At 44.7% G+C, this 20,236-nt stretch overlaps 1 protein-coding gene across 1 annotated transcript in view; it reads left to right on the plus strand.

The window, feature by feature from the left end:
• The window catches only part of ccny (cyclin Y), a 207,154-nt gene that overhangs the window by 159,178 nt on the left and 27,740 nt on the right, over positions 1–20,236 (plus strand). Inside the window, exons 4-7 of the mRNA XM_033042142.1 lie at positions 3,287–3,387; positions 10,531–10,566; positions 10,663–10,720; positions 13,596–13,715. Of these exons, the coding sequence (XP_032898033.1) occupies positions 3,287–3,387; positions 10,531–10,566; positions 10,663–10,720; positions 13,596–13,715 (315 nt within the window). The remainder of the gene's footprint in view (positions 1–3,286; positions 3,388–10,530; positions 10,567–10,662; positions 10,721–13,595; positions 13,716–20,236) is intronic.

Here is a 20,236-nt window from a genome sequence, read left to right on the forward strand (position 1 = left end):
CCTCTGCTCCTAGCACCAATCTCTACGACACTCTACACTGCAGAAGTCAAGTCAGGGAACCACCCATCCACCTAAATGTGGAATTCTCTGCCACAGAAGGCAGTGGAGGCCAAATCACTGGATGTCTTCAAGAGAGAGTTATATATAGCTCTTAGGTCTAACAGATGGAAATTGGTGGTGACGTTGATGAAGCCCATGAGTTCTGAAGAAGGGTCTCGACCCGAAATGTCATCCATTCTTTCTCTCCAGCGATTCTGCCTGCCTGCCTGCCTGAGTTACTCCAGGTTTTTGTGTCCATCTTCGGTTTAAACCAGCATCTGCAGTTCCTTCCCATAAAATTAGGTCTAAAGGAATCAAGGGATATGGGGAGAAAGCAGGAATGGGGGGGGGGGGGGGGTACTGATAATGGATGGTCAGCCATGATCATATTGAATGGCAGTGCTGGCTCTAAGGACCGAATGGACTACTCCTGCCCCTATTTTCTATGTTTCTACGTTTCTATGTCGTCTGCTTCCTATAACCAGGGCAAATTCTGGATCTAGTTTGTCACATGCCCTGGATTCTTTGTGCTGACCTTCTCGTACAACCTAGCATGTGGGTAGGGTTGCCAACTGTCCCATATTAGCCGGGACATCCCGTATATTGGGCTAAATTGGTTTGCCCCATACGGGACCGCCCTTGTCCCGTATTTGACTGCTACTACTTGGGTTGAGGGGACTGTGGATCGGAACGCCGCGTCCGGCCCTGCCTCACCAGTCCCGACGTAGTGCAGCCCATGGAGTGCAGCAGCAGAGCCTCGCCCGTGGCCCTGTCGGTCGGCAGCCCGGCCAGCTGACCGACCTTTGGACCTTCGCTTACCGCCGACACCACCTCCCCTCCTTCTCATGGCCGATCATCGGTTCATCAGTTGGATGGGGTGCCGGACTTTGCGCGCGACATCGCGCGGCCCGGCCATAACTCCTCAGCTGGCCCGCCGGCTGGGCTTTGTGTGCAGTCCCGCACCCGGGCCAACTCATCATTCACCCAGCCACGGCCGAGTCAGTCAACGAATTGCCGTCGGGAATTTGTCCCGTATTTTGACCTTTTGTCCCTTATTTGGGAGTGAGAATGTTGGCAACCCTACATGTGGGACTCTGTCACAAACACACACTGAGGCTCATGTAAGCTGCATCACTACCACTCAGTCCTTTACTAATTTTCTTTCTTACTTCCTGAAATAAAAAACTCAGTCAGACTTGTGAGCTGTGATTTCTTCCCTGCACAAAACCATGCTTACTCCTCCTCCTAATCAGCCCCTCCCTTGCCCTTCCAAGTGAACATAATTGCTGACCATCGATATCTTTACCAACAACTTCCCTACCGTTCCACCGTCCTGTGGTTTTTGGGCCTTCACCTGCTTTACTTTCTGAACACGGAGACAACATTAGCAATCCTTGAACAAGGGAGGACTTTGGTTTCAGTTTCAGTTTCTTGTCAAGTGTACAATGAAAAGCTTTTGTTGCGTGCTAGCCAGTCAGTGGAAAGACAATACAGGATTACAATAAAGACATTCACAGTGTACAGATCAATGATAAGGGAATAACGTTTAGTGCAAGGTAAAGCCTGTAAAGTCTGATCAAAGATAGTCCGAGAGTCACCAATGAGGTAGACAGTAGTTCAGGACTGCTTTCTGGTTGTGGTAGGATGGTTCAGTTGCTTGATAACAGCTGGGAAGAAACTGTCCCAGAATCTGGAGGTGTACGTTTTCACACACTTCTATACCTTTTGCCCGATGGGAGCGGGGAGAAGAGGGAGTGGCCAGGGTGCGACTCATCCTTGATTATGCTGCTGGCCTTGCTGAGGCAGGGTGAGGTGCAAAAGGAAGGGAGGTTGGTTTATGTGATGGTCTGGGCTGCGTCCACTACTCTCTGGAAATTCTTGTGGCCTTGGCTGGAGCTGTAACCAAACCAAGCTGTGATGCATCCGGATAAAATGCTTTCTTAGCTAACTGTTGTTCATGAATTTTGAGAATGCAGCAGGGAGAGCCTGGAATGATCACCAGCATGCAAGGAAAATGCAAATTGGAGGATATTGAAAATGATCAAATGGGAATAGTGAGGATGGTGTTGAGATTGAAGGATGAGAAGGTAGACATGGAATTAGGTGGCAAATAAATCCTCATTTACAACGGACAAAAAATAGAGGTTTAGGTGAGAGGGGAAAGATTTAATAGGAACCTGAGGGGTAACTGTTTCACAATAAAGGATGGTGGGTGTATGGAACGAGCTGCCGGTGAAGGTAGTTGAGGCAGGTAGTATTCCAATGTTTAAGAAACAAACAGGTACATGGATAGGACAGATTTGGAGGGATGTGGGCCAAACGCAGGCAGGTGGGACTAGTGTAGATGGGACGTGTTGGTCGGCATGGGCAAGTTGGGCCGAAGGGCCTGTTTCCACTTTATGACTCTGCTGAATATGTTATTAAAATATGTCAAGAAAATTAAAAATATCTGAGAGTATGTATGAACAATTAAAAAATGGGGCAGAACATGCAAGTGCCAGTGTTCTATGCGGAACCCGTTTAAATAAAAGCAAGTCCAGGGCTTCTGCACAATTGCTGGTAACTGTCCAGGATCTGGCCTTTCTGAGAGGCTCAGATGGCTAAATCTGTTGGTTCGCTCTGTCGGTGGACTTCCCAGAGACCTACTGACGCTGCAGAATCCAAGAGACCCCGATTTGAATTAATTATTTTAAATTCATTTTTACTAGAAGCAATTGTACAAGGGATAAGACGATCGACATAACAGTTATACAATTATTGTACAGCTTCATTTTTAACCTAAATAAAAGAAAAAAGAAAAACAAAGGGAAACAAAGAAAGAAGGAAAAGAATGAAGAGAAAAAAAAAAAAATACAAAAGAGCAGGAAAAAGACCCCATAGCGACCAAAGGCAGTGCAGAAGAAAAGAAAAGAAGGAGATATACCTTTCTCCCCTCCCCCCCTCACCCATCCCTGGCGTTGGATTTGATTTTTGATGGATATTTTAGTGCTGCATATAAAATGCAAAAGAGCAATCGAGCGGTGAAAGCTACTGGGTGAAATGCAAACTGCCTGCCTTGTTTCTTCTCGCGACTATTGGGGCTCCACTTCATGGGGCATTCTGCAAAAGCGCTTGCTGAAGCCGTGTGGATTGTCAAACCCGCATCGGTTGTTGTCAAGATTTGAATGTGCAGGGACTTTTGTTGGCATGCAATGGATGCGGTTTGAACTGCTGGCCAGCTCGGTCTGATTTGTATCTTGTTTCTCAGCAGCCTCCAGGGCAGATGAGGAGGAAATACAGCTCCTGCTCCACCATATTCCTGGATGACAGCACAGTCAGCCAGCCAAATCTCAAATATACCATCAAATGGTGAGTACCGAAAGGGCAACACTGGGGCAGGTTCTCTTGCAGGGTGTTATAAATGCGATGATTTCCCCCGTCCAAAATCCACCACGGAAGACTGCGGAATGGGCTTGCGGGCCTGCATCTCATCTTTAAACCTGGTATTGGGTGTATTATCGTCACGTGAAATACAGAGATGCAGATCAGATCACATAGATACAGTGAAATGCTTTTGGTTGAATGCTATCCAATTAAATCAGATAATATTATGCAGGTAGTATACACAAGTACAACAAGAGAATGTGCCAGAGAAGGCAGGAGAATGGGGTTAGGAGGGAGAGATAGAAGATCAGCCATGATTGAATGGCCGAGTAGACTTGATGCGCCGAATGGACAAATTCTTCTCCTATCCCTTATGACCTTATGAACAGGTGGACAAAGAGAAAAAATGCCATAGTGCAAAACATAGCTTTGCAGCATTGTTCCAAAAAAATGTACAGTCAGCAATGTGATAGATTGGAAGATCAAGGCTGCACCCTAGCTCAGGATTAAACTCAGATCATCAAAATACTAACATATTCATTCATTAGAAATTTGATATGTCAACTTCCATCAATGCACCGTCTAATTAAGATGATTGTGGTCTAGCCCATTGGGGGAACAAAAATAATTTGATCGTTGACGAAATCTAGTTTTATACCAAAGATGTGTAGTACTTATAATGACGCAGAAGGAATTGGGTGTAAATTACCTCCTGTGTGGGAGGGAGAGTGAGGTAAGGGGCTGTCCCACTTGGGCGACCTAATCCGTGAGTTCTGGCAAATTTGCCCTCGACTAATACTCGCAACATGGTCGACACAAGGTCGTAGGAGGTCTTCGTAACTCTCCTTCATGCTCGAGAGTGGTCTCCGTGTACTCGAGGCCTCAGCTAGGTCACAGCGTATTTTTCAATATGTTAAAAAATGCCCGCGAGTAAAAAAAGGTCGCCATGGAAAATATTGATACTTTTTTACTCGTAGGTTTAGTCTTAGTAGGTCGTAGTAGGTCGGCATGTTAGTCGTAGGTAGTCATAGATAGTCTTCATCATAGTCGAAGGGAGGACGAAGCAGGTCGTCTACACTCTCCACTATTCAGTGTCCAATTTTCCCAAAGTTAGTCGTAGCTAGTCGATGTTGGTCTTCAACATAGTCGAAGGAGGTCGTCTACATAGCCGAAGGAGGTCTTCAACATGTCATTTTTTAAAAACTCTTCTAAACTTGCCAATTAGGTCGCCCAAGTGGGACAGCCCTAGAAAATAGGTGCAGGAGAAGGCCATTTTGGCCCTTCGAGCCAGCACCGCCATTCAATGTGTTCATGGCTGATCATCCACGATCAGCACCCTGTTCCTGCATTTTCCCCATATCCCTTGATTCCTTTAGCCTTAAGAGCTATATCTAACTCTCTCTTGAAAACATCCAGTGAATTTTTACATTTACCAAGCCAATTAACCTACGAACCTGTACGTCTTTGGAGTGTGGGAGGAAACCGAAGATCTCGGAGAAAGTTCACGGGGAGAACGTACAAACTCCGTACAGACAGCACCCATAGTCGGGATTGAACCCGGTTCTCCGGTGGTGCATTCGTTGTAAGGCAGCAACTCTACCGCTGCGCCACTGTGATCGCCCTACTCACCCTTTAAACCCTTTGTAGGTTTTGGCTAACCTTTGGTTAATCACCCTTCATCAGAATACAGGTGTGCAGGAAGCTTGGTGAACCAGCATTACGGCAAACTGTTTTGTTCTAATATTTTGTTATTGTGGATAGATCTTCACTCTCTCACGCAAGGCTACAGTCGCTGGCTCGTAGTCTGTGACATAATGGCAATAGTCTTGTTAACCCGATATTCGTAGGCATTGACTGGCGCTGTGCTTTGGATCAGGACTGAGCCACGCTTGCTGTTGTCAGACAACAGTGGCACGGTGGCGCAGCAATAGAGTTCTGTATCTCGTTTGTTCTCTCGTTTACTCACCTTACCCTTCCATATCTGTGTGTGTGTGTCTCTCTCTCTCTCCCCTGACTCTCAGTCTGAAGAAGGGTCTCTCTCTCTCCCCTGACTCTCAGTCTGAAGGAGGGTCTCGACCAGAAACGTCACCCATCCCTTCTCTCCAGAGATGCCGCCTGTCCCGCAGAGTTACTCCAGCATGTTGTGTCCAACTTTTCCATCTCTGTTGCTTGGTTACATGGAATAATTCCAAGAGTAAAGGCTGCCATCTGCTGTGCAAGGTTTGAAGTGCAATAACCTTATCGGATTATTGAATTGAATTGGCATCTATGGAGCGATGGAATCGGTGATGTTTCAGGTTGAGACCCTTCTTCAAAGTGTCTCAACCCAAATCATCACACATATTTTTCTTAATCAGTATAATAACAAATGCAGGTCACTGTTTAGTACAGTTTAGTATGTTGACACGTGTACCAAGGTACAGTGAAAAGCATTTGTTGCGTGCTACACCAACAAAAGCTTTTCACTCTACATTGATGCACGTGACAATAAACTAAACTGTACTTCATGAAAGCACTTAATGTGAAGGAACTGTTGACTAATAAACTTTTTACCATAAACATTGCAAGCAGATGCAATTTGGAGAATGGCTTTAGGGAACAGGTTTTCTTTTCACTTTCATGCCCACGGCCCCATCTTGACCCAATTAGTCTCATTCTCACGTGCTGCTGCCAACATGTTTCCCAGATAACAAGAACAATAATCTTGGTCAGCACACGTGATGTTCGAATTCAGCTAAGAATTCGCAGAGTTAATCTGTTTCCTTTTGTCCTCATCCAGTCCGAATATCCTTGAGTTACTCCAGCTTTTTGTGTCTATCTTCTCATATCCTTGGGACTTACCATCGTCCTGGAAATATCTGCTTGCCAGTCATGGGTATGGCCATTGCTGTGAATGGTTCCAAAAATTATAGTCTAGTTTGGAGAAGCAGCACGGAAACAGGCCCTTTGGCCCACCGTGTCCACACCAACCAGCGATCCTTGCACACAAACACTATCCTACACACATTAGGGACAATTTACATTCATACCAAGCCAATGAATCTACAAACCTGTAAATCTTTGGAGTGTGAGAGGAAACCGAAGATCTCAGATAAAACCCACGCAGGTCACGGGGAGAATGTACAAACTCCGTACAGACGTGGTCCGTACATGGTCGGGATCGAACGGCGCAGCAAGCGTTGTAAGGCAGCAACTCTACCGCTGTACCACCGTGCCACACACTAGTTCTTGAATAAAATCTGTTCCAACAAATGTACAATGCTCTTTGCCACTAATACACAAGAATAGCAATCTAGTCAAGTCAAGTCAAGTCAAGTTTATTTGTCACATACACATACGAGATGTGCAGTGAAATGAAAGTGGCAATGCTCGCGGACTTTTGTGCAAAAGACAAACAACCAAACAAACTATAAGCACAATCATAACACACATATTCTTTTAAATAATAAATAATGGAAGGAAAAACGTTCAGTAATTGTTTTTCCTCCTCTTTGGCATTTACTTGAGTCATCCCATCCTCGCCCACGGTTTAATGGCTTTCGCTAAGATATCGAGATTAAAGGGGTTAACTTTCTGATACTGAACAGGGATTTGAGTGAAACACAGCGAATGAATCCTGCAAAATATTATCAATAGTAATTATGGAAGGTACACGAATTTGCAATCAGTGTCCATAAAAAAACACCTTGAGTAATAAAAATATACACTTAGCATTTCTAAGAGCATCAATAAACAATCTCCTCGAAGCAGTAATGATTTGGGATGTTGATGACATCTTCTGCCTCATTTACTGTTGATATTAAGAGACTCCAAATTAATTTGCTGCTACTCTGCTATTCTGCCGGAAAGCTTTGAAATGGGTTATGGAACCAAACGCAGACCTGGAGATCGTTTCGCGGAACACCTTCGCTCAGCCCGCCTGAACCTACCTGATCTCCTCGTTGCTGGACACTTTAATTCTCCTTCCCATTTCAACATAGACCTTTCTGTCCTAGGTCTCCTCCATTGTCAGGGTGAGGCTGTAAATTGCCCCTTCCCCCCCAGTCTAGTTTCAGTAAAAACACTACAGTTCAGTAAAAACTTTACAGTTCAACTACTGTACCTATCCCTCCGTGGATTCGATCCTCGTATCTGCCTGTTCAAGCCTCGCTCAGACAGAGACACTACAGAAGTTCACGCAGACCCAAGCACTCTCCCAGAAGATCCTCGCTGGATCTCGTGGTAGCGGACTTTTATATGTCCCGGGACCTCGAGGAGCCGAGCCACATAGGGGTGGTCTCTTAATAACCCAATAACAGATATCGATTAACCCCATACATAACAGACATTTCCCTAACCCAATAATATAACAGCTCAATACATTGTATTCAAACTGGACTTCACAAGGAAGCCAACTTAGAAACATTTACCCTGATCTGCCAGAAACCCAGACAAGGCTCAATACCTCATCCAATCAACACTCGGCAAAGTAGAACTCTGCAACATTATTTACAACTATTTACAAGGTGTATGTCTGGTTTGCAGCCATCCAATCCATTCTATGCATTTTGCACCCAATTGACAGGGTCTGCAGATGTTCTTATTCTTTTCTTGCAAATTGTATCTAGGCTCTAGACACACTGGCACCACTCCGCAGCTTGCCCCAGCTCTGCAGAGAGCAATTCCAAATTGACCAAATCTCCCAGCTGCCCTGAAGCTTTAACCCCATTTTGAAGTCCTAGCCTCTCCAATTTAGCTAGGATTAACAAGGCTAAATGCAAATTGGAAGTCATCATCTCATGTTTCACTTGGGCAGTGGTATGAATATTGATTTATCTCACTTCAGTTAGCCCCGGCATTCCCTCTCTCTCTATACCTCCCCCACCCAAGTCGCACTATCTTCTTGTTTTCATCGGACAAACAGCTAACAGTGGCCTGTTTCCTTTATCATCATTACATTTTTGCATATATTTCATTCATTGTTCTTTATCTCTCCGCATCATCGTCTATATCTCTCGTTTCCCTTATCCCTAACCAGTCTGAAGAAGGGTCTCGACCAGAAATGTCACCCATTCCTTCTCTCCAGAGATGCTGCCTGTCCCGCTGAGTTACTCCAGCATTTTGTGTCTTTCTTCGATTTAAACCAGCATCTGCAGTTCTTTCCTACACTCAATGTTCCATCAGTTGCTTTTGGGAGTTCGAAAAAAATCTGAACTCTGGGAACTTCAATAAAATTTGCAATTGAATCCCATGTTCTGATTCGAATGTTTTCTTTAACATGATAGCAGCAGTATTTTCCATTAGAGTGATTATACGTGCACAGTGACAGATTAGCTAATACTGTGTCATTCTGGCAGGTTCAGTTTGCAGATATTGTGCTAACTGAAGTTTATTCAGTTTACGGGTGTCAGTGGTTATGGGGAGGAGGCAGGATAATGGGGTTGGGAGGGAGAGATAGATCAGCCATGATTGAATGGCAGAGTAGACTCGATGGGCTGAATGGTCTAATTCTACTCCCATCACTTATGGTCTTATGATGTGAGGGTCACCTCAATACAGGAAGAACGTGGAGGCTTTGGAAAGGGTGCAGAGAAGGTTCATCAGAATGATGCCTGGATAGAGGGTGTTACTGACAAGGAGAAGCTGGCCAGACTTGGGTGGTTTTCTCTGGAGAGTCAGTGGTAGAGGCAAGATTTGATAGATGTACATAACATTCTCTGCCACAGAAGGCAGTGGAAAACATTCACTGGATGTTTTCAAGAGAGAGTTAGATTTAGCTCTTAGGGCTAAATGAATGAAGGGACATGGGGAATAAGCAGGAACGGGGTACTGATTTTAGATGATCAGCCCTGATCACATTGAATGGCGGTGCTGGCTCGAAGGTCCGAATGGCCTACTCCTGCACCTATTCTTCTATGTTTCTATGAGCGACAATGATATGGTTACAATCGGAACCTTTTCCCTGGATGAAAATGTCAAATGTTACAGGTCCAGTTTTAAAGTGAGAGAGCCAGAGTGTAAAGGAGTTTTATACAGAGGGTAGTGGGTGCCTGGAATGTACTGTAAGGGGAGGACGTGGAGGCGGATACACGAGTGGTGTTTAAGAGCGTTTTGGATATAGATATATATAGGGAATGGAGGGATATGGATTACATGCTGGCAGATAAGAGTTTGTCTTAGCATCAGACTTTGTGGATAAATGATAGTATTCCTGTGGTGCACTGTTCCATGTGTAGGAAGGAACTGCAAATACTGGTTTAAACCGAAGATAGACACAAAATGCTGGAGTAAATCAGTGGGACAGGCAGGTAATGGAATCTACACCCCCTTTGATGTCTTGTTTTCACACCTTACACATCCTTATCTCCCCCTCACCCTCTCCTGACTCTCAGTCTGAAGAAGGGTCTCGACCCGAAATTCACCCATTCCTTCTCTCCAGAGATGCTGCCTGGCCCCGCTGAGTTACTGCAACATTTTGTATCTATCTTCGTTCCAGTCCCATGTTCTATGATATTGTTATCTACAGTTATCTTTACACTGGCTTCCAGTCTTTCAAAGAATTGATTTCAAAATACTACTGTTGGTTTACAAAGCGCTGAATGGTTTAGGGCCAAAATACATTTCTGATCTTCTGCTTAGCTACGAACCACCCAGACCTCTCAGATCGTCTGGGACAGGTCTGCTCTGTGTCCCCAGAGTCAGAACTCAACATGGAGAGGCAGCATTTAGTTTTTATGCACCACATATCTGGAACAAACTCCCAGAAAACTGCAGGTCTGCTGCAACTCTCAGCTCTTTTAAATCTAGACTGAAGACTTTTCTGTTTGCCGCTGCCTTTCAGTAAAGAATACAATTTATTAATTACCTATATTGCACTGTAACTTCTATTCCTGGTTTTATTCTATTTTAAATATTTTATTTGATAGCTTTTAATTTTGTAATTATTTTATCTGAATAATCTAATAATCGTTTTACATCTAAATGTCATTTCATATGTGTTTCTTTCCAATGCTTATAATGTTTTATGTAAAGCACTTTGAATTACCTTGTTGTTGAAAGGTCCTATACAAATAAACTTGCCTTGCCTTGCCTTACGGTTAAAAACTCTTAATGTTCCAAACTGATGCTAAATCTTCTTTTTCTTTATAGTGTAGCTCTTGCAATATATTACCACATCAGGAACAGGTAGGTTGGCATTATAAAACAAACAATTCAAACTGTTATTGATTCTTTATTGATTATCAACTCACAATCCAATATTGCTATTATTTTTATTTTCAGAGATTCAGATGGAAGAATGTTGTTAGATATATTTGATGAGAAGCTCCACCCATTGTCGGTTAGTATATTTGATCTGTGTTTACTCTGGTGTAGGAACAGCACATTTCTGAGATGCAATGGTGCTCGGCAGTGCAGGCAATATCCAAAGACCTTTTCCATCTTTTTAAGCCCATTCACTCTCATCCATCCGCTCAGAACATGCTTGAAGAAGACTCCCAATTCCTCCGTCTACGCTGCATTTGCACCCAAGATGAGGTGGTCCATACCAGGGCATCCGAGATGTCCTGTTTAAGAAAGAACTGCAGGTGCTGGAAAAAACGAAGGTAGACAAAAATGCTGGAGAAACTCAGCGGGTGAGGCATCATCTATGGAGCGAAGGAATAGGTGATGTTTCGGGTCGAGACCCTTCTTCACCCGAAACGTCACCCATTCCTTCTCTCCGGAGATGCTGCCTGCCCTGCTGAGTTTCTCCAGCATTTTGTGTCTACCTTGAGGAACAGGGCTGTTCTTCTGCCCCAACCACTGCTGTTCCTCAGCCTTTACATAAAGAGTGGCACAGAGCAACTGTGAATGTGTCGCTAGCTTTCCCAGTAACAGGGCATATCTTCACCAAAACGTGTACTTCAAACATTTTTCTTGACATCCATTATTTGAATCAAATTAGGAATAATCCAAATGCTTTGGCAAGTCCCTTGGCCAAATGTGGAACAGTCAGTCAAAACAGGAAATTCTCATTTAAATTATATCGGGAGTTTTAATTTAGTGTAGGAAGGAACTACAGATGCTGGTTTAAACCAAAGAGAGACACAAAATGCTGGAGCAACTGAGCGCGATAGGCAGCACCTCTGGAGAAGGAATGGGTGACGTTTCGCATCGAGACCCTTCTTCAGACAGTTTAGTTTAGTGTAATTTAGCGATACAGCCTGGAAAGAGGCCCTTCGGGCCACTGAGGGGACGCCGACTAGCTCTCCGTCGTCCCATGTTCACATCCACTCCCTCCACGCGAGGGGCAACTTAGAGGCAAATTAACCCACGAACCCGCAAGATTTGGGATGTGGGAGGAAACCGGAGCACCCGGAGGAAACCCATGCGGTCACAGCGAGAACGTGCAAACTCCACGCAGACAGCATCCGAAGAAGTCAGGATCAAATCTGGGTTTGTGATGCTCTAAGGCAGCAACACTATCAGCTGTGCCATTGCCAGCCTGCCTTAATACCCTGAAATTATGAACCCAGTTATCCCTCGATGAAGTGATAGAATCATGAGGAGCGATAAAGCATAGAAGCAGAGCCTTTTGTTCACAGCTAGCTAGGAGGGAAATGGTATATATTTTTATTCACCCCACATTCCCATCACTTTCCCCTCTCCCCCCCCTTCTCCAAATCTACCACACATCCACACATGTGTAAATTTACAGTCATAAGGTGATTGGAGCAAAATTAGGCCATTCGGCCCATCAAGTCTACTCCACCATCCAATCGTGGCTGATCTAGCTCTCTCTCCAAACCCCATTCTCCTGCCTTCTCCCCATAACCCTGGACACCCTTAGTCAAATTGAACTGCCAACTTGTAGCATGTGGGAGGAAAGCGGAGCAGCCAGTGAAAACCCATGTGGTCACAAGGAGAACACGGGAATACCGCATAGATAGCACCAAAGGTCATGAACAAACCAAGGTTGCTGGAGCTGTGAGGCAGCAACCTTATCAACTGTATCGCTATACTACCCAAAGATGCTTGGCAAGGTTAAATGAAACCTAACCTCCCGACAGTCTTAAGAACGATTTAGTTTAGTCTAGTTTAGCCCATGACAGGTTTGCCCTTCGGCCCACCGAGTCCGCGCCGACCAGCGATCCCCACATATTAACACTATCCTACACACACTTGGGACAATTTATCAATCAACCAACTTAGCCAATCAATCTACAAACCTGTACATCTTTGGAAAGTGGGAGGAAACCGGAGCTCCCGTAGAAATCCCACGGGGAGAACGTACAAACTCCGTACAGACAAGCGCCTTTAGTCGGGATTGAACCCGGGTCTCTGACGCTGTAAGGCTGCAACTCTACCGCTGTGCCACCATGCTGGGTCCCAACCCAAACCATCGTCCATCCACTTCCCTTCATAGATGCTGTATGACATGCTGAAATCCCTCCAGCATTCTGTTTTTGGCTCAGGATTCCAGCATCTGCAGTCTCTTGTGTTCCCTTGGCTGACCCATGATGTTGACTTACACCCAATTTAAGCGTTGCCAAGTTTGGGAAAATTTCTCCGTGAAACGACACTCCATCATGAATTGGCAGCAGGAGAAAAGTGTTCTGACAGAAAGTAAAGCATTTGTCGCTCATGTTTCTTTGAGACCCATTTAGAGTCATAGAGTGAAATAGTGTTGAAACAGGCCCTTCAGCCCAACGTGCCCACACCGGCCAACATGTCCCAGCTACACTAATCTCACCTGCCAGCATTTGGTCCGTATCCCTCCAAACCTGTCCTATCCATGTACCTGTCTAACTGTTTCTTAAACTTTAGGATGGTCCCAGCCTCAACTACCTCCTCTGGCAGCTTGTTCCATACACCCACAGATGTACACAAGTCACCCCTCAGATTCCTATTAAATCTTTTCCCCCTTCACCTTAAACCTATGGTCCTCTGGTCCTCGATTCACCTACTCTGGGCAAGAGACTACCAGATCTATTCCTCTCATGATTTTATACACCTCAACCCGATCTATTCCTCTCATGATTTTATACACCTCTATAAGATCAACCCTCATCCTCCTGCACTCCAAGGAATAGAGTCCCAGCCTACTCAACCTCTCCCAATAGCTCAGACCTTCCAGTCCTGGCAACATCCTCGTAAATCTCCTCAGTACCCGTTTGTACCTTGATTTTTTGGGGGAATAATTTCATGATTTTAAAAATAATTTTTTTCCACAGAAAACAGAAATGCCAGCAGATTATGACCGACATGATCCAGAGCAGAAACAGATATACCGTTTTGTGCGAACGTTATTCAGTGCAGCTCAGCTCACTGCAGAATGTGCTATTGTAACTTTGGTGAGTATGCAACCAGTCTGTTGCTGAAGGTCATGGAGGGGGTGAGCTGTGTGGTCCAGGAAGCTCCTCAGTTTGAGGAGCATTCTCCGCTAAAAGACCATCTCCACTGAATCCATCTCCTCCTCCAGGACGGGGCCAGCCTTCCTGATGAGTTTGTTAATCCTGTTGGCATCCGTGACCTTCGCCCAGCGCACGACACTGTTCAGTCTCCATAATTAAATTCATATTTATTCTTGCTATGGGCTGAAATACAGCCTGTTATGAATGCACATGGTTTCATACTGCTCCGGCAAGATTTATTTATCAGTTTGCTTTCCAGTCTTCAATCTCAATCCCTCTGTGACGACTTCTTAGTTCACCAAAATTAATAATCAGATCATAAGTAATAGGAGCAGGATTTGGTCCATTCGGCCCATCAAGCCTACTCTGCCATTTGATCATGGCTGATCTCTCTCCTTCCTAACCCCATTCTCCTGCCTTCTCCCTATAACCTCTGACAGCTGTACTAATCAAGAATCTATCTATCTCTGCCTTAAAAATATCCATTGACTTGGCCTCCACAGCCTTCTGTGGCAAAGAATTCCACAGATTCACCACCCTCTGACTCAAGATCTGACTAAAGATCCTTCTCCGATATTGTATTTCAAATGGCTGGATTGTAATCATGTATTGTCTTTCCGTTGACTGGATAGCAGCCAACAAAAGTTTTTCACTGCACCTTGGTACACGTGACAATCAACTAAACTAAACTGAATAACTTGCTGTCTTTTGTGGGGAGCCTCAGCCACCAAGATCTTGTCATTCAGTTTTCTTGCGTTTGTTGCTGTATTTGCTATTTTCATCCCTGCGCCACATGCTATTAATAAAATGGAGCCAGACTGCATGGGAGTTGGGGCAGGCAGCAATTTATGGATGACGTATCTATAGTTTTTGTTTTTAAATGCATTTTATTGGATAATCCACCCAAAGTTAGGCAACCAGTCCAGATTTAATTTTACTCAAATGGTTATGCAAGCAGTAAAATCTCAGGACATTTAAAATATTACACTATTTTTTTTAATTAAAAGACAGCAGTGAGAGAAGATCTCTGGCGCACTAATTTCCACCTCAGATAGTCAAGACTTTTCTTCCCAATTAATTCCACAGCAAAATATTACTGCCCAGCTTCATTTTAAATGATCCCTCCCCTCTCCACACCAGTAGATGGAAATAAAGTTTACCTAACGATCACCTCCCAGACATCCGATGTGTTCCAGCCAGAGTTCTACAGAGTTCCTGCAGCTGATTAAACAGGGATGGAGTCCTGAAATAATGTGAAGTAAAAAAAATAGTTTTAATCCGTCCCTAAATCATCTTTTGCCACCCCTCTCGCCAATTAGAAAATTGCACATGTATGGAATGTCACCATCCCCTGGCTGAAGAAGAGTCTCGACCCGAAACGTCACCTATTCCTTTGCTCCATAGATGCTGCTGCACCCGCTGAGTTTCTCCAGCACTTTTGTCTACCTTCGATTTTTCCAGCGTCTGCAGTTCTTTCTTAAACATCCCCTGTTCTGGAACCTAGTTAAAAAAAATCAATGGGACTTCTTCCTGTGTGATGAAACATATTGGGTAAATTTATACCTCACGCTGCCTCGGCAAGGCCAGCAGCATAATCAAGGATGAGCCGCACCCTGGCCACTCCCTCTTCTCCCCTCTCCCATCAGGCGAAAGGTATAGAAGTGTGAAAACGCACACCTCCAGATTCAGGGACAGTTTCTTCCCAGCTGTTATCAGGCAACTGAATCATCCTACCGCAACCAGAGAGCAGTGCTGAACTACTATCTACCTCTTTGGTGACTTGGAAATTCTTTGATCGGACTTTGCTGGCTTTACCTGGCACTAAACGTTATTCCCTTATCATGTGTCTGTACAGTGTAAATGGATTGATTGTAATCATGTGTTGCCTTTCTGCTGACTGGTTAGCACGCAACAAAAAGCTTTTCACTGTACCTCGGTACACGTGACAATAAACCAAACTGTAATAACAGAAGTGAAGTAAATGTGATACAGTGCATGTGATGCACTGCAAAATAAAGCATTTCTGGCTTTAACTAAATTGCCCAGTCAGAGCATTTCAGCGATTAAATAGTATTTATAGTTAATCAGGAGCATTAGTGCATCTGCACTAAGAAATTTTCTTGATGCTATTCATTTTCCCGTTTTTTTGCTTTGGTTGAATGTTCCTTCTGATCAGTCTGAAGAAGGGTTTCGGCCCGAAACGTTACCTATTTCCTTCGCTCCATAGATGCTGCTGCACCCGCTGAGTTTCTCCAGCATTTTTGTGTACCTTACATGATTTCTTCGCCTAGTTTCAGTTCAGCCTCCCGTCTATCACTGTCATTTTAAGTCACACGGTTATACAATGAATCTTCACTTCTAGATCTTCATCGAGACAGGCTAGATGCAGGAAAAATGTTCCCGATGTTGGGGGTGTCCAGAACCAGGGGGTCACAGTTTAAGAATAAGGGGTCGGCCATTTAGGACTGAGATGAGGAAAAACTTTTTCGCCCAGAGAGTTGTGAATCTGTGGAATTCTCTGCCGCAGAAGGCAGTGGAGGCCAATTTATGAGAGCTTTTCAGGAGAGGGTTAGATAGAGCTCTTAGGGCTAACAGAATCAAGGGATATGGGGAAAAAGCAGGAACGGGGTACTGATTTCGGATGATCAGCCATGATCATATTGAATGGCTCGAAGGGTCGAATGGCCTGCTCCTGCACCTATTTTCTATGTTTCTATCTGATCTGAACACATAAAGCAAACATGGTTGTGACAATCGTTTGTCTTTCCTTTGTTCCTTTGATGTAAGGAAAGATCCTGAGGTGTTTCGTGGGAGCCCAGTCATACACTATTTGTCAATGACCCACTGAAAGCATTGTGAGTGAGGATGAAGATAATTTTAAGGTGCATCTTACCAGAGGAGAGAAAGATTTGAAGGATAAGGCATGGAGTACCAGAGATTGCGGTTAGAGCAGATGGAGTTACACCCAGCAGCAGTGAGCAATGAAAAGTGGATGTGTAAAACTCCGGAATGAAAGGGAAGTGGCGATCCAGGGGAAACCCTTTGTGAAATCAGAGGAGATTGGAGCGAAGGCAATAGGAATTTAGTTGCTGGAACCTGGACCAAATATATAAACAGCTAAAAAAAACTCAGTGGGTCATGTAGCATCCGTGGAGGTATTAAGTGTAGTTGACCTTTCTGGTCAAGACCCTGCATCAGGACGTACTGTGTAGGGTGAAGATAGGCTGGGTAGATGAGTGAGAGGGGGCTGGTAGGTGGTGGGTTGAACCGGGTGGGGGGGAGATGGGACAGGAGGGGAGAGGGTGATGAGTTTCAGTAATGAGGGACAGAGGGATGGAAAAGGCATGCAGCGAGAGAGGGAGAGAGGGAGAGAGAGAGAGAGAGAGAGAGAGAGAGAGAGAGAGGGAGGGGGGTAGAGAGAGAAAGAGAGAAAGAGAGAGAAAGCGCCTGGGTGGACAAGGCACAAAAGGGAAGTGGGTTGACTGAAATTGGAACATTTACTGTTCATGCTCTTGGATTGTAAAGTATCAAAGTGTAGATCAGGTGCTGTCCTTGTGTCTTCCTGTCAGTGGAGAAGGTCAAGGTTAGGGGAGGTCAGTTTAGGAATGGGCAGCAAAGTGGGAATGCCATGCATCTCATATTCTGCTCGGGTCACCTACAGTCCAATGACATGAACACAGAATGTACCAATTTCAGGTAACTTAACATCCCCTGTATTCCTCTGCCACTCCCACCAGTCCACTCAGTGTCTCTTTCCCTTGTTCATCTTTTCTACCCCCCCCCCCCCCCTCCCACTCCTCTTTGTTGCATGGATTGATCCCCTTGCCCTCCCTGGTTCAGTCTGCCCATCGCCCACATACCCATCCACCTGGGTTTATGTTCATACGTGATAGGAGCAGGATTAGACCATTTGGCCCATCGTCTACTATGCCGTTCAATCATGCCTGACCCATCTCTCCCCCTCAACCCCATTCTCCTGACTTCTCCCCATAACCCCTGACACCCATACTAATCAAGAATCTATCTATCTCTGCCTTAAAATGTTCCATTGACTTGGCCTCCACAGCCTTCTGTGGCAATGAATTCCACAGATTCACCACCCTCTGACTAAATAAATTCCTCCTCGTCTCCTTATAACCATATAACAATTACAGCACGGAAACAGGCCATCTCGACCTTTCTAGTCCGTGCCGAACACGTATTCTCCCCTAGTCCCATATACCTGCGCTCAGACCATAACCCTCCATTCCTTTCCCGTCCATATAACTATCCAATTTATTTTTAAATGATAAAAACGAACCTGCCTCCACCACCTTCACTGGAAGCTCATTCCACACAGCCACCACTCTCTGAGTAAAGAAGTTCCCCCTCATGTTACCCCTAAACTTCTGGTCCTTAATTCTCAAGTCATGTCCCCTTGTTTGAATCTTCCCTACTCTCAGTGGGAAGGAACGTCCTTCTCTCTTGGTTCATCTTTCCTATCCTCTTCCCTCGGGTTCTGTGCGATTCTCCTCAACCTCATTGCAGACATTGCACTTTGTCTATGGCATTTGTGCTGCAATGCTGAGATCTATGATCTACACTGTGTATCTTCCCCTTTGCTCTACGTATTATACTTTAGTTTGACCTGATTGTATTGCTGCATTTATGTATTATATTATCTGATCCGCTTCTCACTGTCCACGGTCTAGGTGACAATAATAAACCTAGTCTAATCTTCAAGCTTCCCCACTTAGTTTCATGTGCCCTTCATTCCTCACTTATCCAGTTCAACCTATTACTTACCAACCTCTCTCTGCACCCGTCCCCCTCCCCTCCTCCACCTTGACCTATCTGCCTCATTTTAATTTGCATTGTCGTGTTTCCACGTCACCTACCAGCCTCTGGATCATGGATGGGTAAGATGTGAAAATGACAGATCATTTTGAGAGTCAGGGGAGAGGGAGATACATAGATAAGGACGTGCAAGGAGTGAAAACGAGACAAAGGGGATGGAGACCAAGGAAAATGGCGGGACAGGCAGCATCGGAAGCAGTCAGTCTGAAGAAGGGTCTCGACCCGAAATGTCACCCATTCCTTCTCTCCAGAGATGCTGCCTGCCCTGCTGAATTACTCCAGCATTTTGTGTCTACCTTGGGTGAAGTGGATGGACTGGAATGAATAAGGCCAAGGGAAATTGCCTGTCTTGTGTTTTCTGAGTTTTAGCACTCGCCTGCCGTAACTTAATTGAGAAAATGTGCTGACGAGCTCGTGGGAAAACTACGTTTATTCTGGAGAAGGACAAATGCTCCTGGATAAGATTGTTTGCATTTTTGTTATTAGTACCTAGTGCTAATGGGAAATATTTACCATTCCTAATGTCTGCTGAATAATCAGCTACGGCATGTCAGCAGGGTAATTACTTATTAATGACTTGTTTTTCTTTTAGTATAAGTGTGCCTCACCTGGAACACGGCAGGATATATATCCCCACACGTCTTATTTTGAATATCCAATCACAAATTATTTTTGCATTCTCTCAGGAGACTCAAAACTGTGAATTGGAATCACTGACTTTGCTTTCTCCATGTTCCCTTAACATTTATGATGTTTTATCAAGGAAACCGCTGAGGTTTCTTTTAAAAGCCTGCAGAAGGAACTATTTTAGAAATCTGATATGTAACATTGTATAAGCGTAACCAGAGAGGTGTACAGTGTCAAGGCAATATTGGTTCATTTATTTTACATCAGTCACACCTCCCCTACTTGTGCCCGCAGAACTGTAGGCTATTTATGTTGGAATTGGTTGATTTGCAGAAATGTGCAGAGAGATTTTAGACAGCAGCAATAAAATGCTTCATACCCAGCAGTTACATTTCAGCCAACTTGTAGCAGCTACAACATGCAGAATTCTGTCAGATATGCAGTGAATTATGGGCCTGTCTTAATTAGGCGATTTTTTGGGCGACTGCTGCAAAATTTTCAACATCTTGGAAATTTGTTGCCGACAGTGGTGACAATTTTTGCTGTCGTGGGTTGTCATAGGTTGTCGCCAGGTAGGTGGTTTTCCATTAAAACTAGTCCCTGGCAGTCGCCTAAGTGGGACAGGCCCTTTAGGCCATTCACTGAACTCAAGAACCCTCATAGAGGTCATTCCTATTATAAAGTCTTGGACAGGGTTTCATGTGAATAAGTGTAGACTTGGCAATTGCTTTGGCAAGCCCTTGTGCTTGCAGCCCCAAAGCCTGCTATATCTACCGGCTGTTAACCATTTTAACTCCCCTTCCCTTTCCCATACTGTCCCGCTGGGTTACTCCAGCATTTTTGTGTCTCTCTTTGGTTTAAACCCGCACCTGCAGTTCCTTCCCACCCATACTGACCTTTCTGTCCTGGGCCTCCTCCACTGCCAGAGTGAGACCCAATGCAAATTGGAGGAACATCTCCTCGTATTCCACATGGGTAGCTCACAAGCCGAGTATGAA

The sequence above is a fragment of the Amblyraja radiata genome, chromosome 2, assembly GCF_010909765.2.
Source record: "Amblyraja radiata isolate CabotCenter1 chromosome 2, sAmbRad1.1.pri, whole genome shotgun sequence".
Classification (NCBI taxonomy): Eukaryota; Metazoa; Chordata; class Chondrichthyes; order Rajiformes; family Rajidae; genus Amblyraja; species Amblyraja radiata.